Consider the following 26,519-nt stretch of genomic DNA (forward strand, 5'->3'; position numbering starts at 1 on the left):
GCTTCCCTGGTGGCGCAGTGGTTGAGAGTCTAGCCTGCCGATGCAGGGGACGCGGGTTCGTGCCCCGGTCCGGGAAGAGCCCACATGCCGTGGAGCGACTGGGCCCGTGAGCCATGGCCACTGAGCCTGTGCGTCCGGAGCCTGTGCTCCGCGACGGGAGAGGCCACAGCAGTGAGAGGCCCACGTACCACAAAAAAAAAAAAAAGCTGCTGTGCACATTGATATATAGGTTTTTGTGTAAACGTAAGTTGTAATTTCTCTAAGCAAATGCTCAAGATGTAATTACTAGGGTATATGGTAATGCTGTACATAGTTTTTCAAGAGACTGTCAAACTCCTTTTCTATACCATTTTACACTCCCACCAGCAATGTTTGTGCCAATTTCTCTACATCTTTGCCAGCATTTAGTGTTATCACTATATTTAATTTTAGTTCTTTTGAAAGGTATAGAGTGATAGCTCATTGTGGTTTTAATTTGCATTTATCTAGTAGCTAATGATGCTGAATTGTTTTCATGTGCTTATTTACCATCTGCATACCCTCTTTCATGAAATGTCTCTTCATGCCTTTGTTCATTTTCTAATTAGTTTGCATTTTTACTCATTTTTACTGTTGACTTTTGAGATTCTTTATATACTATGGATAACGGTCCTTTGTCAGATGTGTGGTTTGCAAATATTTTCTTCCAGTCTGTAGTCTGACTTTTCCTCCTTTTCTCACGGTTTTTCACAGAGTAAAAATTTTCAATTTTGATGAAACCCAGTTTATCAATATTTTTTCTTTTGTAGACTGCATATTTGGTGGCAAGTCTAAGAACTCTTCACCTAGCACTAAGTTCTAAAGATTTTCTCCTATATTTTTTCTAAATGTTTTATAATTTTACATCTAAGTCCATTATTCATTTTTAGTTGATTTTTGAAGAAAGTGTGAGGTTTAGGTTTAGGTTCACTTTTTTTGCCTATGAATGCCAGTTATTTCAGCACCATTTATTGAAAAAGCAATTCTTCCTATGTTAAATGTCTTTTGCACCTTTGACAAAAATAGGTAAGGAATGTTTGTTTGCTCATGCCCTTCCATTGCCCCATACTTAGTCATATTCTCAAGTCACATCAGACAGCTTGTCATTCCCTGAATAATCCCTATGACCTCTGTGATAGAGCTCATGTAGCTGTTCACCCTCCTGCCCTTCTCTGCCAACTTTGAGGTTTACCTCAAATATGGACTCTGTGAACCAATCTCTCTTCCCTGCTTACGCCACATTTACCATCTCTTATTTATTCCTACACAGACTTTTTTCTTCTGGTACATTGAAAACTTCTTGAGGACAAGGAAAATGTCTTAGCTGTCTTAGTAACTTTGAAACTTAGCTACTTCTAAAAAGATTTGTGGAATTAAATATTTGGGATAGTTTTATAAATGTGACACTTTATGTGTACGTGTATAAAATGTAAAACTATCAAACATTTATATATATTCAAATAATAGATACTTTAGTAAGGGAATATATTTTGACATTTTATTATTTGTCATGATGTCAACAGCTAGAGGTATATACCTCCCAACTATATATCCCTAGTTTCCATACGTTTTGGGCATAAGACCCCCCTACATCAATATCAAGAAACTTCTCAGACTGCATGCTGTACTTCAGCATTTGTATCTAAGGAAACACATAATGATGAAAAGCCACTAACAATCCAGGAGTTTAAATAAATTTGTGTTTTATTTATCTCAAGCTATATGTACTATAAAAACCGGTAGTAAATGCACATGTGTGGAGATTATTTTATGATGCTTGCTGTGTCCATAAATTGTCTCACGGCTTGCAATCATTGAGTCCTCACACATTCATGGCCCATTGATTAGAAATCAATGCAATACTTTTCTCCATCAGCACATACTTGTAGCTTGGACACACAGTGTTTATACACTGAACACATTTTAAATTGTTTCGAAAACAATAGTTCAGGGCTTCCCTGGTGGCGCAATGGTTGAGAGTCCACCTGCCGTTGCAGGGGACACAGGTTCGTGCCCCGGTCTGGGAAGATCCCACATGCCGCGCCACCAGGGAAGCCCGAACCATTATTTTTTTAATGATTCATTAGAAATACAGATTCTATTTTAAAACAGAATTATATTGTTATAGTCAATGTATGTTGTACATTGTATTCCTTTCTTTTTTTCTATTGAAGTATAGCCAGTTTACAATGTTCTGCGAATCTCTGCTGTACAGCAGTGACTCAGTTATACACATGTAGACATTCTTTTTTTTATATTCTTTTCCATTATGGTTTATCACATGATATTGAATATAGTCCCCTGTACTATACAGTAGGACCTTATTGTTTATCCATTCTATATATAATAGTTTACACTGTATTCCTTTCTTAGATATTATCCTACTTAATTAAATTACCCTAAACAGTTTTCTACTTGATGTGACAATTTCAGACCTACAAATTCAATGTTTGTCAGAAGGCAATGAAGACTTGACACATGCCTATGGGTAAAAAGTATTATACAGTGAAATTAAAAGAGCTGTGCATTTTTGGTTCTGTTTATGTTAAGGCAGAATACATATTAAATCATTTGGTGAAAAGACTCAAAGAATATAATCATCTGTGTACTTCTCTAGCATTACCCACTAATTATTCATTGCATTGGAAGAAAAAAGCACTTTTTTTTTTAAACAACATTATGGATGCAGTAAAGCAATTAGAACAGATATATATATATCTTCTATAATGTACAATGATTACATGTTTATAAAACCTCAGTCACTTTCAGGAAAATAGCTTTTGCATAATGAAGCACAGGGAAAAAAAATCCATAAAGCAATATAAACTTAGGAGTTCAAATGTTTGTATTTTAACCAGGAAGGCAATTAATTCCTGTCATTTATTAAAGAATTTCAGCTTGTTAAATACCTGGGACACTCAATATTGTGTACAACTGTTATCTCCAGTCAGGGAAGGCAAAATACCAAGAAACAGCTGTTCTTTTTTTGTGTATTTGAGGGATCTTTTTCAGCTGTAATTCATTAGTGTTTACTGTGTATCAGGCTTTGTAATAAGGCTTATATTCATTATCTCGTTTATTCTTTCTCACAATGCCAGAAGGTAAATATTATCACCATATTCGAATGAGAAAACACATTCAGATGGCCCCCAACTTAGGATGGCTCAACCTGAAACTTTTTTTACTTTACGATGGTGCAAAAGAGATATACATTCAGTAGAAACCATACTTCAAGTTTTGAATTTTGCTCTTTTCCCAGGTAGGATACTCCTTCCTGATGCTGAGCCACAGCTCCCACTCAGCCACACAATCACAAGAGTAAACAGCCAATACGCTTACAACCGTTTGGTACCCAGACAACCATTCTGTTTTTCACTTTCAGTACAGTATTCAATAAATTACATGAGACATTCTGAGCACGTTTAAGGTAGTTAGGCTAAGCTATGATGTTTGGTGGGTTAGGTATATTAAATGCATTTTCGGCTACAGTATTTTCAATTTACCATAGGTTTATCAGGATGTAACCCCATTGTAAATGGAGGAAGAACTGGAGTTGACAACAGATTTATATAAATATGAATCACTGATACTGATATGTTTCTTAGAAAGTTACATCTTTAGCACTAATTTATATGATTCACAGAGTTCTTAAACCAGACTTTTCCAAAGGCCTAATGCTTAGAATTATTCCATTTTTCTTCACACACACTAACACTTTGAGGGCCCTTTCGTCTACTTTCTCTGTAAAATAGGAGATAAGTTCATCTGCTGAACGTGTTGTGGGGAGGAAAATGGAGGATAATTTAGACAGTTCAAAATAACCACTGTAGAGAAAAGGAAAGGAGCTTACTCTGAAGTCCTGGGAAGATAAGCGTTCAGGAGACAAGAGTGGTTCACGGAGTCCACACTGAGCATCCCTTTGCGATGAAAGATGAATTACATTGGTAGGCTTTTGAAATTTTTAAGGCAGCCCTTAAAATCCTTTACTATCCAGAGGAACTCAATAAATTAAATGGAATAATTTGAAGAAGCTTTCCTAGAAATTTAAAAGGTAATCTCCTGTCTGGAATGGGAGCAGCATTCTGGAAGAGTCGGTAGCCAGGAGATGTCACACGAAGCAGGGTAGACTGGATTAGCATATTATATTGTATCTCATTCCCTTGATTGAATTATTATTTACTTGATAAGTAAATCAGTGTTCTGAGCAGCTAACAGATAGATTGATATTGAATGGAATTTCATTGATAAATTGATGGGTTCATAAATGGTAGGCAAATGCAGTACGATGGGCTGGAAATTGCATCCATACACACTGAGCAGGCCTCGCAGTGGATTCCAAGGCCTTTCCTCTCAGTTTGTTTCCTCTGATTCTTTTTTGCATATATAGAGAACGCTTCTGTCTATCTTGTAGTTTAGCTGTAAAAAGCAAGCATGTTTGTATCATCATATGAAACTCCTCCAAATGTGTTATAAGGAGTTTCCTTGGCAACCATGTTGGCTCTATACAGCTCTCCCCTCCTTTGATGTATAACTAATTTCTTGATAGTACTACACTTTTAAAGCTTCTTTACCACTGCAGGCACCCAGTGGTAATGCCTGTGACTTATTTCTTGGATGTTATAAAACACAGTTGAACACCTCTCTTCTTTAAAAATAGTTACATGACTAGTAAGTGAAAAAGAGAAGAACACAAAACTATACATACAACATAATTACAGCTCAGATTCTTAAAAAGTAATTATATATAGAAAACAAAAAACACATCAAAATGATTGTCTCCTAATGGTAGAAATAGAAATTTTTCCTTTCTTTTTTATTCTTTTTTTGTTTCATCCCCATATTTTATTTAATGAGCATATATTTTCATAACTAAAAATTAAACAATTTTAAATAAAGTAACCATAGAGCGACTGCTTCACATGTAGAAGGAAATACTGTACTACATTAAATTAACACACGGAAATCATGGAGATTGGTCTGCTTTCCTCATTAGCCTTCAACAAAGAAAGACAGTGTTCAAGGTCCCATGTTGCACAATAAATCCAAGGACAGTTGAAAGGTGACAGGTATTTAAATTTACTCCTAGAGAATGATTTACAGTCTTATTAAATTTGGGATAGACAATTTTTAATGCAATCAGAGTAAATTCTAAGCTTCTTAGAGAAATATTCTGTCGTTAAACTCCTTTACGTTAGCAGAACCTTTAGCTCTTCAGAATTAGAGTTAGAAATAAGAGATTCTAACATTAACGTATCCATTCCAAGGTACAAGATATCAGTGTGCAAATATTTTTGTTAAAAGCAGTATTTTTTAAAAGATGCATTTAAGCGTATCTGATTTTTGTTCTCTCCCTTTTTAGGTAGTATATGATGAAGTCACAGAGCTCCAAGGACATGTCTTAATGCTTATTGTAAAGAGCAAAACCACCTTTGTAGGAGCAATTAATATCCAACTCTGTAGTGTCCCACTCAAGGAAGAAAAATGGTATCCACTAGGAAACAGTATAATTTAAGCATTGCTGTGAACATACACATTCATTACTCGTAGTTCTTTCACTTTGGGGCCTCTCTAGCACAAGATCAGGACATTTTTGTTATCAAAGATAGCATGGTGGGGACTTCCCTGGCGGCGCAGTGGTTAAGAATCCACCTGCCAACGCAGGGGACACGGGTTTGATCCGTGGTCCGGGAAGATCCCACATGCCGCGGAGCAACTAAACCCATGCGCCACAGTTACTGAAGCCCGCGCGTCTGGAGCCTGTGCTCCGCAAAGAGAAGCCACCGCAATGAGAAACCCACACACCGCGACGAAGAGTAGCCCCCCGCTTGCAGCAACTAGAGAAAGCCCTCTCGCAGCAACAAAGACCCAGCGCAGCCAAAAATAAATAAATTAAAAAAAAAAAAAAAGGTAGCATGATGGTGTACAAAGGACACAAAGAAAATAAATCAGAATCAGTCTTTTATAGTTAGTTATTCTCTACCTGTGTTTCATTGTTTTCTTAGAACCTTTTTTCCAATTGATTGTGTAAAATTCAATGTATAAAATAAAAAAAGGACATTTAATGGGTCTTTTAAATCAAACGTGTTCACGTTTTATGTGCCTACAGTTAAAAGCAATACTTTAAATGTATTTTCCCAAAAAAGACAAGCAAATAAATAAATCTTATCAATTACTTCAACACCTAAGTATATCTGTAACAAATTTTTAAAATTTGAATTAAATATATATACCTACATATCTGCTTATAATCTTATTTATTGAGGGGATTAGTAAGCTCTAGAAGAATGCTGTATTAATTTCTGTCAGAAGAAACAAACATAAATGCCTGAAATTCTTAAATCCAATTTTTGGAAGAAACTTTGTAGTTTTTCACCCTCTTCAGCACCAATCAATTCATCATCACTGGATTTCACCCAAAGAGAGGCATTATCACATTTTAAACTTCATTATCCGCTAATTCAAAGATCTCAAACTCTGCAACTCTCCCCTCTGATCAAAACCTATTCTCTGCACAACAAAAAGTTTTCTTACTTCTGAACCTACTTTCATATTCATCATGACCAGAGTAAACAATCCTGCAGATTTCCACCTGCAAAGTAGGTATAACTCAAGGCACTATGCCACATTCTTTAAGAGAATCAAATTGTTTTTTAAAAATTTCTTCCAATTAAATTACTAAAACCCTTGCTTTACTCAGTGTTTTCCTGTGTGTCGATAAAAAAGTAATTTAAGCTCTTTTTATATGGTTATCTGCATAACCATGTAAACATATAAAAGACTGTACACTTATTCATTGAAAATATTTGAGTGCCTGGTATGGGTTGATGTAGTCTCATTTCAAACACATGATCATGTGAGTCAAGTAAGCCATAGTGCTCTGGGCAATGGTTCTATGTTTCAGGTCCACTCACTCTCCCTTTTCTAACAGATAGTGATTCCACACCCTTCTTTCTGCTGAAACCTCATCACCCTCTACTGTAATCCTCACTCTCAGCTGATTACTTTGTTTCCTACTTCACTTGGAAACTGGAATCAGTCAAAAGAAAACCTCTACATATTCCACTAGCACATCTACCTGCCCAGCAGATTCCATGTTCCTCCTTCCAACTTATTATCGTGGAAAAATGACCAAGCTTCTACCTAAAACCAATCTCTCAACTTGTACATTTGATCCCAGCCCCTCTCACCTACTCACAAACATTACTGAAACTCTCCTCTATTCAAAAGCATCATTTCTTTATTCTCTACTGGATAATTCACTTCGGCATACAACCATGATGTTACATGGTTACATGATGGTACAACCATCATAAAAAACTTCTTGGCACCTCCATCTCCCTTCCAAATACTCATCCAATTGGCCTGATCTTCTTTATAGCAAAACTCTTCAAAATTGTTGTCTCTAATCTCTGCCTCCAGTTTCTCTCCTCTCATTTTCTCTCAGACCATTCCAAGCAGGTGTTTGTCCCAAACACTTCAACAAAACTGCTTTTGTCAAGGTCCCTTCTGACCTCCACATAGCTAAATCCAAAGGTCAATTTCCAGCCCTGATCTGGGCTTACCTATCAGCAGTATTTGACACAATAAATCTCTTTCTCAACACTCTTCATTTGGCTTCCAGAACACAACACCCTTTTGTGCTTTCCTTCTATATAACATCAGTCCCTCCTTCTCAGTCTTCTGTGAAGGAGGATCCCCTTTTCCACAGTCTCCAGTGTTGGAGTGTCCAGGACTTACTCCTTGGTCCTCTTCTCCATCAGCTTTCACTCCTTAGTGACCTCATCTATTTTGATGGCTTTAAATATCATCTGTATGCTGAGTATTCCCAGTTTCCCAGTTTTACAACTTCAGCCCAAGGAGTGGCCAAAATAGTGGAGTAGGTAGACTCTGAACTTAACTCCTCTCACAGGCACACCAAAATTATAACCACATACAGAGCAACTATTAATGAGAACAATCTGAAGACTCGCAGAAAATATCTATAACTAGAGATATAAAGAAGGAATCACAATGAGATGAATAGGAGGAATGGACACACAGTATAGTCAACACCCACACCCATGGGTAGGTGACCCACAAGTGGGAGGATAATCACAGTTGTAGACATTCCCTCCAAAGATCAAAGAGTCTGAGCCCCACATCAAGCTCCCCAGACCAGGGGCCCTGCACTGGGAAGATGAGTCCCCCAAAACATCTGACTTTGAAGGCCAGCAGGACTTGTATTCAGGAGAACTGGAGGGCTGTAGGAAAGAGACTTTGCTCTTAAAGGGCCCACACAAACTCTCACATGCCCTGAGACCTAGAGCTGAAGCAGTGATTTGAAAGGATCCCAGGTCAGACCTACCAGTTGATCTTGGAGAGCCTCCTGGAAAGGCAAGCTATAACTGGAACTCATCCTGGGGACATAGATGCTGGTGGCAGCCTTTGAGAGTTTGTACTATCACAGGGACACTGGTGCTGGCAAGAGCCATTTTGGAGTACTTCCTCTAGCTTATTAGCACCAGGACGTGGGCCCACCCACCAGCAGCTGGCAGCCACTGCACTAGGCAGAGCCGGCACCAACCAGGCTGGGGGCCAGTCATGCCCACAAAAACTCTCACAGTAGGTGGCCCCACAACAACAGAAGGGCCCATTCAGCCCTCACAGGGGGCACTCCTAGAGTATATAGCTCTGGTGATAGAGGGGAGTGTGCTTCTGGACCCAATAGGATGTCTCCTACATAAGGCCACTTTTCCAAGACCAGGAAATACATCTGACTTACTGAATCTGTAGAAATAAAACAGAGAGACAAAGTGAGGTGGCAGAGGAATATTTTTGAAATGAGGGAACAAGATAAAACCTTAGAAGAAGAGCCAAGTGAAGTAGAGATAAGCAGTCAACCCAATAAAGAGTTCAAGGTAATGATTATAAACAACTCAAGTGAAGAATGGATGAACACAGTAAGAATTTCAACAAAGAGTTAGAAAATGTAAAAAACTAAACAGAACTGAAGAATACAATAATTGAAACAAAAAATACACTAGGAGGAATCAACAGTAGATTACATGATACAGAGGCACGAATCAATGAACTGGAAGACAGAGTAGTGGAACTCAATCAATGTGGTACACCATATTAACAAACTGAGGAATAAAAATCATATGATCATCTCAGTAGATGTGGAAAAAGCTTTTGACACAATTCAACATCCATTTATGATAAAAAAACGTTCAACAAAGTGGGTATAGAGGAAACATACCTCAACATAATAAAGACCATATATGACAAGCCCACAGCCAACATTACAGTATAAGCTGAAAGCATTTTTTCTAAGATCAGGAACAAGACAAGGATGCCCATTCTCACCATTTTATTCAACATAATATTGGAAGTCCTAGCCACAACTAATCAGAAAAGACAAAGAAATAAAAGGAATCCAAATTGGAAAGAAAGAAGTAAAACTGTGACTATCTGCAGTTAAGATGATACTGTATATTGAAAATCCTAAAGATACCATCAAAAAACTATTAGAACTCATCAATGGATTCTCTGAAGTTGCAGGATACAAAATTAACATAGAGATCTGTTGCATTTCTATACACTAACAATGAACTATCAGAAAGAGAAATTAAGAAGACAATCCCATTTACAATTGCATCAAAATAATAAAATACCAAGGAATAAATCTTACCAAGGATTTAAAAGATCTGTACTCAGAAAACAATATGATATTGATGAAAGAAAGTGAAGATGACACAAACAAATGGAAAAATATATTGTGCTCATGGATTGGAAGATTTAATATTGTTAAAATAACCATATTACCCAAAGCAATCTACAGATTAAATGCAATTCCTATCAAAATATCAATGGCATTTTTCACAGAAGTAGAATAAATAATTTTAAAACTTGTTTGGAAACATAAAAGACCTTGAGTAGCCAAAATAATCTTGAGAAAAAAGAACAAAGCTGGAGGTATCGTGCTCTACAAAGCTACAGTAATCAAAATAGTATGGTAGTAGTGACTCAAAAAAACAAACAAACAAAAAAACCCCACATCAATCAATGGAACAGAATAGAGAGCCCTGAAATGAACCCACACTTATACGGGCAATTAATCTACAATGAAGGAGGCAAGAACATACAATGGGGAAAAGACAGCCTCTTCAATAAGTGGTGTTGGGAAAACTGGATAGCCACATGCAAAAGAATCAAGCTGGACTACTTTCTCATACCATGTACAAGGATAAACTCAAAATGGATTAAAGACTTAGTATAAGACCTAAAACCATAAATATCCTAGAAGAAAACATAGGTAGTATGCTCTTTGACATTGGTCTTAGGCTTACTGTTTTGAATCTGTCTCCTGAGGCAAGGGAAACAAAAGCAAAAGTAAACAAATGGGACTACATCAAATTAAAAAGTTTTTCACAGTGAAGGAACTATCAACAGAACAAAAAGGCCACCTACTGAATGGGAGAAGATATTTGCAAATGATATATCTGATAAGGGGTTAAAATCCAAAATATACAAAGAACACATACAACTCAACATAATAAAAACAAACAACCCATTTAAAAAATGGGTCAGAAGAACTTTTTTAAAGACGTTTTTCCCAAGAAGACATACAGATAGGCAAAAGACACATGAAAAGATGCTCAACATCACTAATCATCAGGGAAATTCAAATTAAAACCACAAAGGGGTATCACCTCACACGTGTCAGAATAGTTGCTATCAAAAAGACAACAAATAACAAGTGTGGGCAAGGATGTGGAAAAAGGGAACCTTCGTAGACTGTTGGTGGGAATGTAAATTGGTGCAGTCACTATGGAAAACAGTATGGAGGTTCCTCAAAAAATTAAAAATAGAACTACACAATCCATCAATTCCACGTCTGGGTATTTTCCAGAGAAAACAAAAACACTAATTAGAAAAGATATATGCACCCCTATGTTTATTTCAGCATTATTTACAATAATCAAGATATGGAAATAACCTAGGTGCCCAATCAGAGAATGAATAAAGAAGATGTGGTGTATACCTACAACGGAATATGACTCAGTCTAGAAAAATAATGAAATCTTGCCATTTGCAACAACATGGATGGACCTGGAGGGTATTATACTAAGTAAAATAAGTCAGACAGAGAAAGACAAATACCATACCGTGTGATTTTCACTTACATGTGGAATCTAACAAAGAAAATGAACAAACAAACGTAACAAAACAGAACAAACTCATAAAAACAGAACAAATAGGCAGTTACCAGAGGGGAGGAAGTTGTGGGAAGAATGAAAGAGGTGAGGGAGATTAAAAGGTACAAACTTCCAGTCACAAAATAGATGAGTCACGGGTATGAAAGGTACAGCATGAGGAATATAGCCAATTATAATACCTCTGTATAGTGACAGATGATAACTAAACATATGGTGATCATTTTGTAATGTATAGAAAGATCGATCGAATCATGTTGTGCACCTGGAACTAATGTAGAGATCTAGGTCAATTACACCTCAACTTGAAAAAAGTATGTAGACACTAAAAGGAAATACATCAAAATGTTAACAATGGTTATCTCTGTGGGTTGGGGATTACGGGTGATTGTTAATTTTCATACTTCTATGTACTTCTAGTTGTCCACAATGAACATGTTTTGCTTGTAAAATTAGAAAGAAAAAAATATCATTAAAATAAATATCATTTAAAAATAGTAACTCCAGCCCAGAACCCCTCCCAAATTCTAGAGTTCCATATCTGACTACCTACACAGCATCCCCCTCGAATATCTATTATCTCAAACTCAGTATGTTTAAAACTAGACTCCTGATCAGTTTTAAATAGCAAAAATCTTGAAGTCATCCTTGATACCCACTTCCTTGCTCATTCTCTGAGTATAATTCAGTCCATAAGAAACTCCTGTAGCTCTGCCTTCAAAACTTTTCCCAAATCCAACCACTTACCACACTCCATCTGCTTCCTCTCTGGTTCAAGGTACTCCTATTAAATTTGTCCCAAATTACTACAATTTCCTTCTCCTTGTTTCTGTTTACCCTGCCCTCCATACTGTCTATTCTCAACACAGAAATTGGAGTGATCTTGTCTCTCTTCTGCTCAAAACGCTGCAGGGGCTTCTACTCCCAGAGTAAAAGCGCAAACCTTTAAAATAACCTAAAAAGCCTGATGTGATCTGGCCTCCCATCAGCCACCTCTCTGATTTTAACTCCCATTATATCCTCCTATACTCAAAACACTCAAGAAACAGTGGCCTCCTTTCCATTCCCTGAACATTCATTCCAGGCATGCTTCTTCCCTGAAATCTTTATCAGACAGCTCCTTCTTTCTAAAAGGTGCTTTTGTCCCATATATCCACTTGCCTATTCTCTCACCCCTTTCAAGTCTTGGTCAAATGTTTCCATCTCTGACAGGCCTGCCTGGACCACTCTGTGTCATATTGTAGCCTGCCCTGTCCTCAGACACATGCCAGATCCTTCCCACTCTGCTCTACTTTTTTTCTTATATACTTATCACCTTTGAACATTCTATATGGTTTACTGATTTATTTTGCTTATTATTTATGTTTAGTATTCTTTCACTAAAACACAAGGCTCTAAAGAAGTTTCGTTCACTGACAGTACAGCACTGGATCCAGGCAAGAGGAGTCCTTGCCCTGGTGCCCTCTCCTTGGAGAATCCTACTTCCTCCAGCTGTGGCTCAGCCACACCCAAAAGCCTCATTCTAGACCACATTCTAGGTACACATGACCCCTGAATTCCCTGCCTGAACAGCGTTTGCAGGCCTTCTAAGGGTTTGCTGACCTGAAGTCAGACACCCACCACCAGGGAGAACAATGCCTAGGCTCCAGTGGTGGCCGAGGGCAGGCTGCTTGCAGTGTATATGCATGCAGCTCGAATGTGTCAGCTGGGACGTCCGCAAGCGTGCAGGAGGCCACTGACAGTGCAGGAAGGGCCAGGGGTGGGAAGAAAAGCAGGGCATATAGAGCGCTCCAGGAGAGGAGACAGCCCTCTTTAGGTCACCATAATCCAACGTGGATCTCCAAGACATCCAAGAATTCTCAATTAAAAGCTGTCCTTCCAGGTGTTTATGAAGGAGAACAAATCATATTGTATTTAATGGCTTCTTAGCTTTATTTATAACTTTTAAATTTAGGCAGATGGTATGTAGGTGTTATGGATTGAACTGTGTCCTCCAAATTTATAAGTCCTAACCACCTGTAACCTTAAAATGTGACTTTATTTGGAAATAGGGTCACTGTAGATGTAGTTAGTTAAGATGAGGTCATACTAGAGTAGAGTGGGCTCCTAATCCAATATGACTCGTGTCCTTATGAAAGGAGGAAATTTGGACACAGACCCGAACCTAGAGGGAACACCCTATGAAAACATGACATAGAAATTGAAGTGACACATCTATAAGCCAAGGAACACCAGCAAACTACCCAAAGCTAGGAGAGATGAATGGAACAGATTGTCAGAAGGAACTAACCCCTTAATTTCAGACTTTCAGCCTCCAGAACTGTGAGACAAAAATATTTCTGTTGTTTAAGTCACCCAGTTTGTGGTACTTTGTTTCGGTAGCCCTACCAAACGAATTTAACACTGAATCTTCATTTGTTATGTTGTTCCAGCCCTGACAAATATCTGGTATGTAGTAGATGCTCAATAAGCCTTTATAAATTAATACCTGAACAAATGATTGAATGACACACCGGTGAACAAAAACAAGGCTCCTAGTCTTAACTCTCATTCATATCATGTTTTACAGCTCTTTTAGCCTTTTTATATCTATACTTTAGTTGCTTTTTGTAAGAAGTCTAATAAGATGGGGAAAGGGGAGATTATTACAGTTTTACAGAGTAGTAACATTCAAATGTCTCCTAGCAGCATAAACTTTCCACTCAGATGAGTTCTTGAATGGAATGTATACACACACATCCGGGGAGGAGGGGAGATTTTTAAGTTAAGCAGATGTGAGAGACTGGAAGCACTGGACAGTTGGTCACCCCATCATTCCCCGCCCCTCCATTCTCATCTTCAAAATCCCTGAGAAACTTCCACAGAAAATTAAGACATCTCAAAAATCACAGGCTAAAAGAAACTGAGGATCACAGATATGATGTGGCTACTGCTATCAAACAATTAAGGGGTTGTGGTGACAGACTCATTTCTAGCAAACATGGTTGAAGGTCAGGACTTGATTCCCAGAGGAAATGGATTATTGAAGAGCTACCACTATTGACACATTATCAAGGCCCACAGTGAAGATTTAATAGCACATGGGAGAAATTCTAGTGATTAAAGCAATTGCCCAGCAACTTTAACTCTCATATTGTAACACATGTCACAAAAAAGATATATTTTATTTCTTAGCATAGGATCCTATATGCTGTCAATATATTTTAGATAAACCAATTAAACCTAACTAATGCTTTTTCTTCTAAAAAAATGTTGGGGCAAGCACAGCATTAACACAGAAGTTTCAGCAGACCAAGAGACACTGCTTAGACCTTAGGCTTTGGTAAGAATGGGCCAGGTGGATTTATTAACCCTGGTTATAATGACTTAGATTGCACCAACTGACTGTTTTTTATCATTAAAGGGATGTAACATTAAACCTTAGGCATTAATGAGTACAGACCTCGTAAGGTTTAGTCCTTAGAACAAATTAGACTATAAGAAAAAGATAACCCTTTTAAAATTTTCTTAAATAAGCTTTTTAGGCATTAGGTGATAAAAAAAATCGGCTGCTTTTTTTAATGGATTTCTCAGCTACATCTCAAAACAACTAGGCCAGAAATCTGGAACAGTGGCTGAATTCAAAGTGTGCTACAAGCTCTAGTAAAGTTAAAGCTTAAACTTCTTAACTCCAGAGACATGTATGCTTGCCTACTATCAACTTTCTCAAACTGTGTGCATATGTGTGTGTGTGTGTGTGTGTGTGTGTGTGTGTGTTATTTTGAAGTGACCTTAGGGTTAACAGCAGTGGAGGAAACCAGACCAAACTTGAATTCGTGTGTCATGTCCACAGCCTTCAGTTACAGAAACAACACAGTCTCAAGGAGGCTCTGCATTTGAAAATTAAAGAAACTAATTATTAGAGTTTGGAGGTTTGAACCATACCCCCACTCATAGAAGGGATGTGGATTTTATTAATATTTAAATCAAAAAGAATGGGGATTCTTTTTATAAAGAGAATATGCCCTCTTCCTAGGCTGAGGTCAAAATATAACTGACTGAGATTATTAAATGCCCCAAAACTGGGAAAGCAATTTAAAGGTCTGTGCCCATCAGCCTCTGGCTCTGAAATTCTGATTTACCCCAGGAATCAAGAAGGAACTGGAATTTCTTACCATCAGAACAAAAGCAGTAGAAGAAGGAAAATAAAATAAAAGATGTCAAACAGAGTAGTAATGAGAATGATATTTCCTTGAAAGAAATGTTGGGATCTTACAACATAAGCTGGGCAGATATGAAGGGGAAATGAGATGTTAAGAGCCAGGAGAAAGAACTACAAAGTTAAAAAGGTGATGGACTTAAATCCAGTTTCTCTTGAAAAAGGTAACAGAAAAGGGCAATACATTTCAGTTGTTACTAGTTCAGAAGGGAGGACGGTACCTAAAAAAATCAATCAGATAAAAAGAGTAAAGGCCTTGGAGAGCAGGTATAATGACATCCTGGAGAGAACTAAAATTAGAAAAATTTTAAAAGATCCCTCATAAAGCAGCAACATTTTGTAAGAACAACTGGGAAACCATCCCTTAAAAACTGACAGAGTGATTAAGTGATTAAGAAAATCTGGTCATATTTGAGAGGGAAACCCAGGAAAACAGGTGTAAAAGACTCCAAGAATTATTATGTAACTTTCAAAGGAACAGAAGTATGGCCAAGGGGGTCTAGGGAAACATATTTGGAAAATCTCTGGAACTGGTACTCTAAGGGAAAACGAAACAAAGAGAGGACTTACTGAAGGGAAATCAGACAGGATGGTTACAGGTCAAGACTTGGTATGGAGCAAACGTTGGTCTGAAAGGAATATTATCTTTGAGGTGGGACTAACCTACTCAAGAGGATCAAGATGGTCAAGGCTTGTTTGAACAAGGGATGTGGAACAAACATAGAATTCACCGACTTCATCTTTCTCAAGACAAAACTTTGAGAGTAGAAAGAAAAACAAATGCCTGGGCCAGACAGCAAAGGGAAAGGCAAAGTAAAAAAGGCACTCAGGTCCAGGAAACAATGTTATCCTCTGTGAGCTATGGAAGTAAAGAGACCAAAAGATAAAGCTGAATAAAAAGTCAGAAATACAGCTCAAATGACCTGAAAAGAATATGGAAACAATAAGAGGGAAAAAAATACCAAAGCCTAACTTCATGTCATCAGAAAAAAAGACTTTAACTGAAGAAAATACTATTCAAGACTAGGGAAGTTTTAAAAGTGAGATATGAAAGTGTTTTGAAGATCAGATGGCAAAAATATTAATTACCGCTAGACTCTAACTGTTCACATATGTCAACTGCAACTTCAGGTAAGGAATATGCTGCCAGTGATCCTTCAAGTAAAACAAATGAAGTGATGGGGGCAAAAAATATTCCCTAGGACACAGGTGCCAACTGGAAGAGCTCTCACTGATCAAGGCTGGACCAAGTTGGGAAAGGAGCATTAGATTATAATTCAAAGTATAAAATAGTTATCCATAAACCCATACTGATATAAATGACTGATTAAATAAATAAATGGGGGGGGTGAGGTTTGAATCTACCACGTAGAAGAATTCCAAACAATTTATATAGACACTCTGCCTTCTAGAAGGTAAAACGTAACTACCAACTCTTTAAGTGTGGGCTGCACACAGCAACTCTTCCTCCCAAAGAGTATGGCATGAAAAGCAGGGAAAACAGAACTTTACAGAGGAGAAACTTGACAAACTCTACTTCAATCAGGTAATAAACGTCCATATCAACAGTGAAAAGTCATGTTGATAGAATGCACCTTTGATAAGATTTATGAAAGTGGCACTTTACCTCTGAGGTCTTCCTTCCAAAAACTTGTAGCCTTGGTCTAATCATGAGAAAAGCATTATTCAAACCCAACTGACATTCTACCAAATACATGACTAGTAGTTCTCAAAACCATCAAGTTCATCACAAACAAAGAATGTGTGAGAAACTGTCACAACCTAGAGCAGCCTCGGGAAATATGACTAGTAAGTGTAATGTGAATCGTAGATGGGACCCAGGAACAGAAAAGTGACATTAGGTAAAAGGTAAGGAAATGTGAATAAAGTAGGGACTTAAGTTAATAATAATGTAGCAATATTGGTTCATTCATTGTAATAACAGTATTATACTAATTGAATATGTTAATAATATTGGTGGAAAATGACATCAGCAAAAATGATGGAATAGGAAACTCCAAAGGTCGATCCCTCCACAAAAAACAGCAAATAAACTGGTAAACACTATCATTCAACATTTAAGTCTAATATCCATTTGAGCTACTTTTGTATATTGTGTAACTTAATCAACTTTTTTTTTTCCTGATTGCCTTGGGTCAATAACTGTGTTTCTGTCATTTACTATAGACCTTAGGCAACTCAATGTTTCTGAGCCTGTTACATTAACAATAAAATGTAAGATTGCTGCAAGGATTTAGGCTATTTTCTATGTTTATTTATTTATTTATTTATTTATTTAGGCTCTGCCGTGCAGCTTGCTGGATCTTAGCTCCTCGACCCGGTCGGGCCCTCAGCAATGAAAGTGGGGAGTCCTAACCACTGGACTTCCAGGGAATTCCCTAATTTCTGTTTAATATCAGGCACATGTTAGGCACTGCTAACATGGCAGAGATGGAACTCTCATGTTAGAAAAGGGACTGTCCTGGGAGAAGAATAGGAATAGTGACTGAAAGTGTGAAAGTTAAATTGTATACAGATGGGAATTAAAGAGGGCACTAGTCCCTGAAAATGTGTAGGTTTTTAAGGAATTTAACACCAACTCCCACCACTACCACCACCACCACCACGTGCTCAGCTGGTGTGTAAGAATTCAAGACACGGAGAAGACCAATCTCTCATAAGCTCAAATTCCACTTTAATCTACCCCTTGGATGTTTTAAATGAAAATTTCTAGTGGCTGGTAAAAAAAGCTTAACTCTGAATACTACAGAGGGCTCAAACTCCATGGCCTAAGAATCCAGAATGCATCGTAAGAATGTTTTCTTTGCTGGTACAAATATTTCCAGAGGGTTATTACTTTGAAAGAAATGTAATTCAACAAAGGCTTATGCACTATCCAAAGATATGGACTTCTAATAACTCCTGAAAAACGGAATCCAGGTCATATATTCTCCCAATAAAATGTTCATTGTTCAAGCCCATAAGGGCTTCACTAAATGTAAGCGATTCCATTTTCTGGATCCTAATCCACAACATGAGCTTTTTGCCATTGTGGCTCCCAAATAACCCCTGAAATTTGCATAAAGGTTTTGAGTGGAACCCCTCGAGGCACTATCTAGGGTGCATGTGTCTGCATCCCTTAAAAACACCATACACGCCCCCCTACCCAAAATTAAAATAAATACCTCCTTTATACAGCTACAGGGAGTTTCTCCACTCTTCTTTCCAAAAATAGGGCAACTTTATGTCTCAGCAATCAGCATCAGTGGCCTCCCGTGGTCACCATCCCCCAAACAAAAGTCAGGGTTAAGTCTAGATTGTACTCTGCATGTTTTCTATTTGAGGCTCTAAACAACCAGAAGCAGAAAAAAAGTAAAGGTCAAAATTAACAACATAACAAAACTTTCCTGTCACTAATCACTACAAGGTAATGAGAGTAACAAAAGGAAGAGTCCAGGTTTATGTTAATGCCTTCCAGCCAAAGACCACCAGAAACACACACAGTAGGTCGATTTTTCATTGCAATGAGGGAGATACACAAATGAAGAACCATGGGGTGTCTCAGTGAAGGGGTGTTGGAAAGGACTTACTGTTGGATTCAGGCTTGTGTCAGATGATTTGGGAGAGGGTTCAAGGAAGCAGGTGAAGAATCTGACAGTCATTCATGTTTCCTGGGGACTGTTTGGCACTTTTGTGTTTGGACAATATTCATGCTTTTGTCAGATGCTCTGTCATGATTACAGACTGGTTCTGTTTTTCTCCTTATCCATTGTGGTCACAGAGTGGCCTTGTCGTGTGCTGATGTGAAACTGTTCAGGTTTGGCAGACGAACACCATGGCCTGACTGTGTGTGTCAGGCCAGCTCTTAGCAACACCAAGGCCTCCCTGAGAGCACAAAGTCACCTCCTAGCTGTCACTTTAATCAGTTGTATGGAAACATAAACCAAGGAATGTAACCTAATCTAGGAGATCATGGATGGCTTCCCTGAGGAACTGACATTGTTGAAAGATCTTCTGTTACCACAGCCCAGGGGTTCATTTTAGCTGTCTCTTATGTTTTCTTCTGCTCCTCAACACTATTATTTTTCTACAAGTGAATTAGGAATATTTAAAAAAAGATAGATTTTGTCTTCACAGTTAGCTGAGTTTGAGTGGTACCTGAAGAAAAATGAGAAAAGGAAATACAACCTTTTTCCTTCCTTATTTCAAATCTTATTAGTATAAATGAGAAATAAGTTTTTCCTGCTGCAAGAATTAATGAACTCTTTTGCAAAATTCATGTGATCAAAGTCTTTAAACCTCATGAAATTCCAGATCTTCAAAAGGCTTTAGGGGTTTAGAGAAGGTTAAATCCTTGGGTTAATGGGTTGAACATCCCACCTGCTATTAGGCTGAACATAGATATTATAAATAAAATCCTTCTGAAATGGGTCACACTTAAAAAAACAACTTATAGGGATCCTACTGATCTAACAGGAACTTGGGAAACTGGGAAGCATCCAACCATGTAAGGACAGTCAGCTGATGGGGTGGTGGTTACCTCAGTGCTGCAAACAACCCTTCATTTACCAATGTATCGTTCTGGTGAAGCAGTTCCAACCACCAATGGCGGGTTGCTGCCTTGAATTCCCCGTGGGTCTCATCGATGACAACAAAAGCCCAGAAGCAGCTGCTCTTTGGGAGCTGGAGGAAGAAAACTGGCTATAAGGGTGATGCTGCTGAATGTTCTCCACCTGTACGTATGGATCCAGGTTTGTCAAACTGTACCCACACATTGCGACAGTAACTATCAATGGAGATGATGCTGGACACGTAAGGCCTAAGCCAAAGCCAGGAGATGGGGATTTTGCAGAAGTAATTTCCTTACCAAAGAATGACCTGCTGAAGAGACGTGATGCTCTGGTAGCTGGTGAACATCTGACAGTGGACACCAGAGTCTATTCCTACCCTCTGGCACTGAAACATGCAAACACGAAGCCGTTTGAAGGGCCCTTCCTGAAGTTTTAAGGGCAAAAGACAGTGGCCACGTTTTTGTAAACAGAACCACCAGGCCTCCTTCACTAAGAGTTTGTATTCAGCTTAGTTTTAGTGTAGATTTGAAATTAGCTTTTTCATAAAATAAAAGCAATATAAGTAAATTAATAAGTAAAGATCCTCCTGTAAGCTGGCAAAATAGAAGCAGGCCTCTGAGAACTGGCTGTGTGTCCCTCCCGGGGAGACTGTGCCCTAATCTCAAATCCAGAGAGCCCGTGAGTGAGGATCTGAATGACTATGCACTGAGTAATCTGGGATCTGACTCCTTATGGGTTGGATATTTGAATTCCCAGTGGCATTTTTATTTTAAATATTTAGTTCTGAGGCTAAACCATGGTAATAGTAAAACATAGTAGATGTGATTTTTTTGTATATTTTTTCGGCCATCAACTGATAATGCATTAGTAAACATCTCAAACAAAGAATCATTTTTGTTATTTTAGTTATAAATTCAGATTTAATTTCAACAAATACCTATGAGGGCCCCCTAATTTGTCAAAAATTGTACTGGTGATTTCATCTCACTACCATGCAACAATGTGGTAGAACAAGTATTAGTATGCCTGGTTTTTTGAAAAACAGTTAATAATGAACCATATTCTTCTACATATGACATTTAGTAAAGCAAAGTCCTGCTGATGGTGAGAAGCCCAGCATATGAAACAGCACAGGAATCTCATCTCTGACCAAGAGGCAACCTTCAATGTGCATCTAGTGCAGATTCAGAAACACGGAAAATTCATTCAGAGATCCAAGCATGTAAGTCCCCATAGTAGATCTTTTTTATAGATATGGAGTCTGGAGGCAGTTTGAATGCAAATCAAAATCATATGCACTCCTAAGAATGTCTGTATAATTACAGGGTACCCAATCCAGTGCACAGCATCTGAGAACTAGTCTGAGAATGCAGGGGCTAATTGCTCTCCAGGATTCAAAAGGGCGCCAAGCACCTGGGAATCTAATTCCTTCCTACTACAATATGCAGTAGTGGGTGTCTAGAAATTAAAACACTCCTAGATTTCATATTTCTTTTATACTGCCAAATACTTGCCAACCTGTCTTATACAATCAGACATATTTTAGCATCTTGTAAATTCTACTAATTAAACATGATACAAGCAAGTTGAAAGAGCAGCCTCAGCAACAGAGGGGCAGGAGAAATTGGCTGACGAGAATGCCATACTGTCAGGACCCTCTGAAGTTTCTGTTTTGTTTCCACTGTCCTATTTTGCATATTTAAAAGCGCACTGGCTCAATATCTCAAAATAATTATTTTGCTTTATGTTAGAAAAAAAGGGGAAAGATATGGACACCCATTCTGGCTGTTTTATTGCGATGTACAGCTAACACCATGTCCGGCACCATTAGCTGCTATCTGACATACCAAACATAGATAAACAGGGAAGCAGGCTCAAGACTCTCACCCATTTTGGAAAACAGAGGAACATGACGGTAACCTGCAAAAAGAATCATATTTGATGAGAACAATAAAAATAAATTCGTCAACAGTGGCCCCAGTAGTGCTCCTGAGAAATAATACAGTAAGCACATATAAAAGCTAGGACTACGTAGTTATATTCCATCCCATATATTAATTTTCCCCCAAAGTAAAATATTTGACGTTTCTATCCCGACTTCCTACTAAACACCACACAGCTCACACTTCTCCTCCCTCAAAGTGCAGCGTCTCCAAAATTAGCCACCACCCTTCTGCTTCAGAAAGACTGTTTCCTAGGTATATCTCAGATGGTGGTAGAAAAGTAAAAATAAGGATAGAATTGGGAGCACAGTGTAAGTCACCCCTGAAAGGTAACTGCAAGGCAGCCCTGGAAAGACTCAAGAAAAGAGAGCCTTGGGCTCCCAGTATCTCCTCAGGTGGGAAGAAGGACTCACTGCTTCTCCCTTCTGTGCAGTTCCCATCCTTCATTCCTTCACGGTAGTCATGCCTACTCTTAACTGAAACAACAGAGCTATGACCATGTAGAGAAATTCTCATACAAGCCAAGTTTGTCTAATTAGTCTTCCTAGAAATCCCACTCCCCAACCCCACCTTCTGTATCAGAACACATTTCTGTAATTCCACTGGGAGAAAATATGTGTCAATACATAAATTTTCCTTTACATCTGACTGTCATGGAGAGAGCTATTTGGTATATAAAAGCGTGTCTTTGGTAAACTCCAATTATATATAAACATTAGCACAATCATCTTACTTTTAGGAATATTACCTTTGTTCATGCATAGAACTGGTAGAGTATATTGCCCAAGAAATTCATTTCCAGCTATTAAACCTTGATTTTCAACAACAAAACGTATCAATGCCAATTCTGGCACCTGAATAATAAATGTGAATGTTTCATTCCATCTTGGACTAAAAGCTGAAATATAAAGAAAGAGATACAACCAAAAAAAATCAAACACCATCCCTAGAGAAAAATGCATAATATCTGTTCTCTAAAATTCTTATTTTCAACACTTTTAATAGTAATAATAAAAGCTTGGGGTTTAAAGCACTTAAATTTTTAATGCACCCAATGAGAAAGGAATAATAATGACAATAATAACACTTATCAGGTGTCTACAATTTCTGGGCAATATTCTAAAAACTTTAAGCAGATAATCTCATTTAATCCTCACAAAAACCCTATCAGGGTTATTTCTATCCACACTTACAGATGAGAAAACTGAGCCACAAAGATGTTACATAAGCTCCGAAGGCTTTCACATAAATAGCCATTAAGTGCTCGGGCAGGAAGTCAAACAAATGGAGTCTGATTTCAGAATGGAAACGTTTCACTATTATACCATATGACTGTTGTGTTCCAGCATTTTATTAACAAAGACACTGAGACATGAGGAAGTTAAATAACGTCATTTTTCTATATCAGGTCCTATTATGAGAAGAGCTCTATAGACAGTTGTTGGAATGAGAGCTCACTACTGTTTGCTCTCAAGTCAGCTCCTGATCCTTCTTTTGACTAATTGCTCATTTTAAAATCCAAAGTCAAGGAGGAGCTTCAAGATGGCAGAAGAGTAAGACTAGAGATCACCTTCCTCCCCACAAAGATATCAGAAATACATCTACATGTGGAAACAACCCATACAGAACACCTACTGAACGCTGGCAGAAGAACTCAGACCTCCCAAAAGGGAACAGACACCCTCAGGCAACCTACATGTAAAGGCAGGGCCGAATCCAAAGCTGAGCCCCAGGAGCTGTGAGAACAGAGAAGAGAAAGGGAAATCTCTCCCAGCAGCTTCAGGAGCAGCGGATTAAAGCTCCACAATCAACTTGATGTACCTGCCTCTGTGGAATAACTGAGTAGACAACGAATCATCCCAAATTGAGGAGATGGACTTTGGGAGCAATGACATATATTTTTTTTTTCTTTTTCTCTGTTTGTGAGTGTGTATGTGTATGCGTCTGTGTGTGACTTTGTCTGTATAGCTTTGCTTTTACCATTTGTCCTAGGGTTCTGTCTGCCCTTTTTCTTTTTTTGTATAGTTTTTAGCACTTGTTATCACTGGGAGATTTGTTTTTTGGTTTGGTGGCTCTCTTTTTTCTTTCTTTCTTTCTTTTTTTAATTACTTTTTAAATTTTTTTAATAATTATTTTTTATTGTAATAATCTTATTTTATTTTATTTTTCTTTCTTTCTTTCTTTCTTTTTCCCTTTTATTCTGAGCCGTGTGGTGGACAGGTCGGTGCTCTGGCAGGGTGTCAGGCCTGTGCCTCTGAGGTGTGAGAGCCAGGGTCAGGACATTGTCCACCAGAGACCTCCCAGCGCCACATAATATTAAGCGGCAAAAATCTCCCAGGGATCTCCATCTCAACGTCAAGACTCAGCTGAATGTGGATTTCTAACCTCTAGAACTGTGAGAAAATAAATTCCTATGTTTTAAGCCAACCAGTCTGTTTTTGTTGCTGCTGAAGCAGCCTGAACTAAGACACTGAGTAAGCATGAGTTAGAACTAAATTTGTGGTATCTTTGTATGGGCTGTTTGATCTAACCCAACCTGTCTGATATAATCTCCCCATAAACATGAACTACTTCTATTTAATTTCAACTCATTGAGCTTCATCAAAACAAGATGATGAGGACACGGGGAGGGTGAAGGGTAAGCTGGGACGAAGTGAGAGAGAGGCATGGACATATATACACTACCAAATGTAAAGTAGATAGCTAGTGGCAAGGCACATAGCACAAGGAGATCAGCTCGGTGCTTTGTGACCACCTAGAGGGGCGGGATAGGGAGGGTGGGAGGGAGGTAGACCCAAGAGGGAAGAGATATGGGGATATATGTATACATACAGCTGATTCACTTTGTTATAAAGCAGAAACTAACACACCATTGTAAAGCAATTATACTCCAATAAAGATGTTAAAAAAAATACAAAGTCGATGAGTAATTTATGTCCTTAGCAAAACATATTATCCCAAACACTCTCTTGCCAAACAAGAAATCCAAATTGTATCACAATGTGACCCAAATCAGATAAAAATTAAGCATAATTGAATGGAATCAAGAAATTCACATCCAGATCAAATATACACTCTTATTTAATAAAAACTCCAAAGTTCAGAGAAAAATAATGTATTATTTTTCATTGTACAAAGGCAATGCTACACCTACTACTTCAATAGATCTGTCCTTTGAGTTACATTTCAAGAAGTATTGAAGCATTTATGACTAATTATACCATATCTATGTTTTCTATGGTGCATCTGTAGTCACAAGTGCACATTTACTAGGAAGCAATCCAGAATGCAGTCTATGCCCGTAAAAATATTAAACAAATTGACTCACACTGAAATAATAACCATCCTACCTTGCCCTAAGAAAAGAAATAATTCAAAGGAGTATAGGGGCAGGTTTAAGAGTCAGTTCTTTATAGACACTGAAAAATGTCTCCACAAAATTCTTATACTAATTTATTCTTCCTCCTCCAACCCTCCTTTCACCATACTCTCTTTCACTCTTTCATACACACACACACACACACACACACACAATCATTATAGACATATATGAAAGTCCTTTTAGTGTCAAAATAAAATAAATAAATAATAAACCAGAATACCAAATTTGCTTAGTTACAAATAGAGTTAAAAATCACTTCCCCACCTTACCCAAATGTGATCGTTTTCCTCCCAGACTCTCATGTCTTTCATTACCCTACGATTACCCTAGTAGCTAAGTGATCTCAGAATCCCTCCTGTCCAGTTATCTACACCCTTAGTCTTGTTAGTCTTCCTCACATGCATCCTCCATTCCTTTTCTGATGCCACAGCCCTTGTTTAGGACCTAACTTCTACATGCTCTAACCATGAGATCACATCTAACTCTATTCTGTATTTCTCATCTCTCTCTCATACACTTCGTCCTCTCTACTCTGCAGAAATGATCCCTGGAACGCTCAACTCTCTTAGTGTTTTGTATCCCTGTTTAAAAGTCTTAATTTTATTCATTTTATACAGAAAAGAAAGTTTCTACTACCTTATCATGGCCTTCACTATTTTCCATGACCATACCCAATGTAAATTTCTCATTTTATCTCACACTAATCTTTCTTAAGTACATTGCATTTGAACTTCTTTACTCTTCCCTAACATGTTTGAATTTTGTTTTCTCCATGTTTTAGCACTCATATTATTACTTTTGCCTTAAATTTCCTTATCCTTGGGAATTCCCTGGCATCCCAGTGGTTAGGATTTGGCTCTTTCACTGCCATGGCCCAGGTTCAATCCCTGATCAGGGAACTAAGATCATGCAAGCCTCTCAGCATGACCAAAAAAAAGAAAGAAAAGAAAAAGAAAAAAAGTTCCTTTATCCTCAATCTCTATAAAAATTCTACTCATTTGCCAAGAACCATCTCGAAATTTGTCCCTTCCATACAATTCTCTGTACTTTCTTCAAAGCACTAATGACTTTTTCATAACAGTTTTACTTATATTTCATGTTCCACACTGAACTGTAAACTAGCTACAATAGAATTAGTTGGGACATACATAAGAATGCAGTTGATAAAAAGAGATTTGAAGTTTTTTTGATACTTAGAACCAGGCTTTTAAT

General features: G+C 37.9%; 2 protein-coding genes and 1 pseudogene across 8 annotated transcripts in view; 2 read left to right on the forward strand and 1 right to left on the reverse strand.

Moving 5' to 3' along the window:
- PIK3C2G (phosphatidylinositol-4-phosphate 3-kinase catalytic subunit type 2 gamma) overlaps window positions 1-6,115 on the forward strand; it is a 364,032-nt gene extending 357,917 nt beyond the window's left edge. For all 6 annotated transcript variants that reach the window (XM_082849612.1, XM_082849613.1, XM_082849617.1 and 3 more), the window contains one exon: window positions 5,378-6,115. In XM_082849612.1, coding sequence (XP_082705738.1) covers window positions 5,378-5,530 — 153 coding nt within the window. In that variant the 3' untranslated portion in view covers window positions 5,531-6,115. The remainder of the gene's footprint in view (window positions 1-5,377) is intronic.
- Window positions 6,116-20,016: 13,901 nt separating this feature from the next.
- LOC309968335 (ADP-sugar pyrophosphatase-like) lies at window positions 20,017-20,418 on the forward strand (annotated as a pseudogene). The gene has a single exon. The product of its transcript is annotated as an ADP-sugar pyrophosphatase-like (transcript).
- A 1,398-nt stretch (window positions 20,419-21,816) lies between these two features.
- PLCZ1 (phospholipase C zeta 1) overlaps window positions 21,817-26,519 on the reverse strand; it is a gene marked incomplete at its 3' end in the record, with an annotated part of 41,612 nt that continues 36,909 nt past the window's right edge. Inside the window, exons 11-12 of the mRNA XM_082849947.1 lie at window positions 22,674-22,823; window positions 21,817-21,902 (exon numbers count right to left, since the gene is read on the reverse strand). Coding sequence (XP_082706073.1) covers window positions 21,817-21,902; window positions 22,674-22,823 — 236 coding nt within the window. The remainder of the gene's footprint in view (window positions 21,903-22,673; window positions 22,824-26,519) is intronic.

This window comes from Leucopleurus acutus (assembly GCF_964270905.1).
Source record: "Leucopleurus acutus genome assembly, chromosome: 11".
Lineage (NCBI taxonomy): Eukaryota > Metazoa > Chordata > Mammalia > Artiodactyla > Delphinidae > Leucopleurus > Leucopleurus acutus.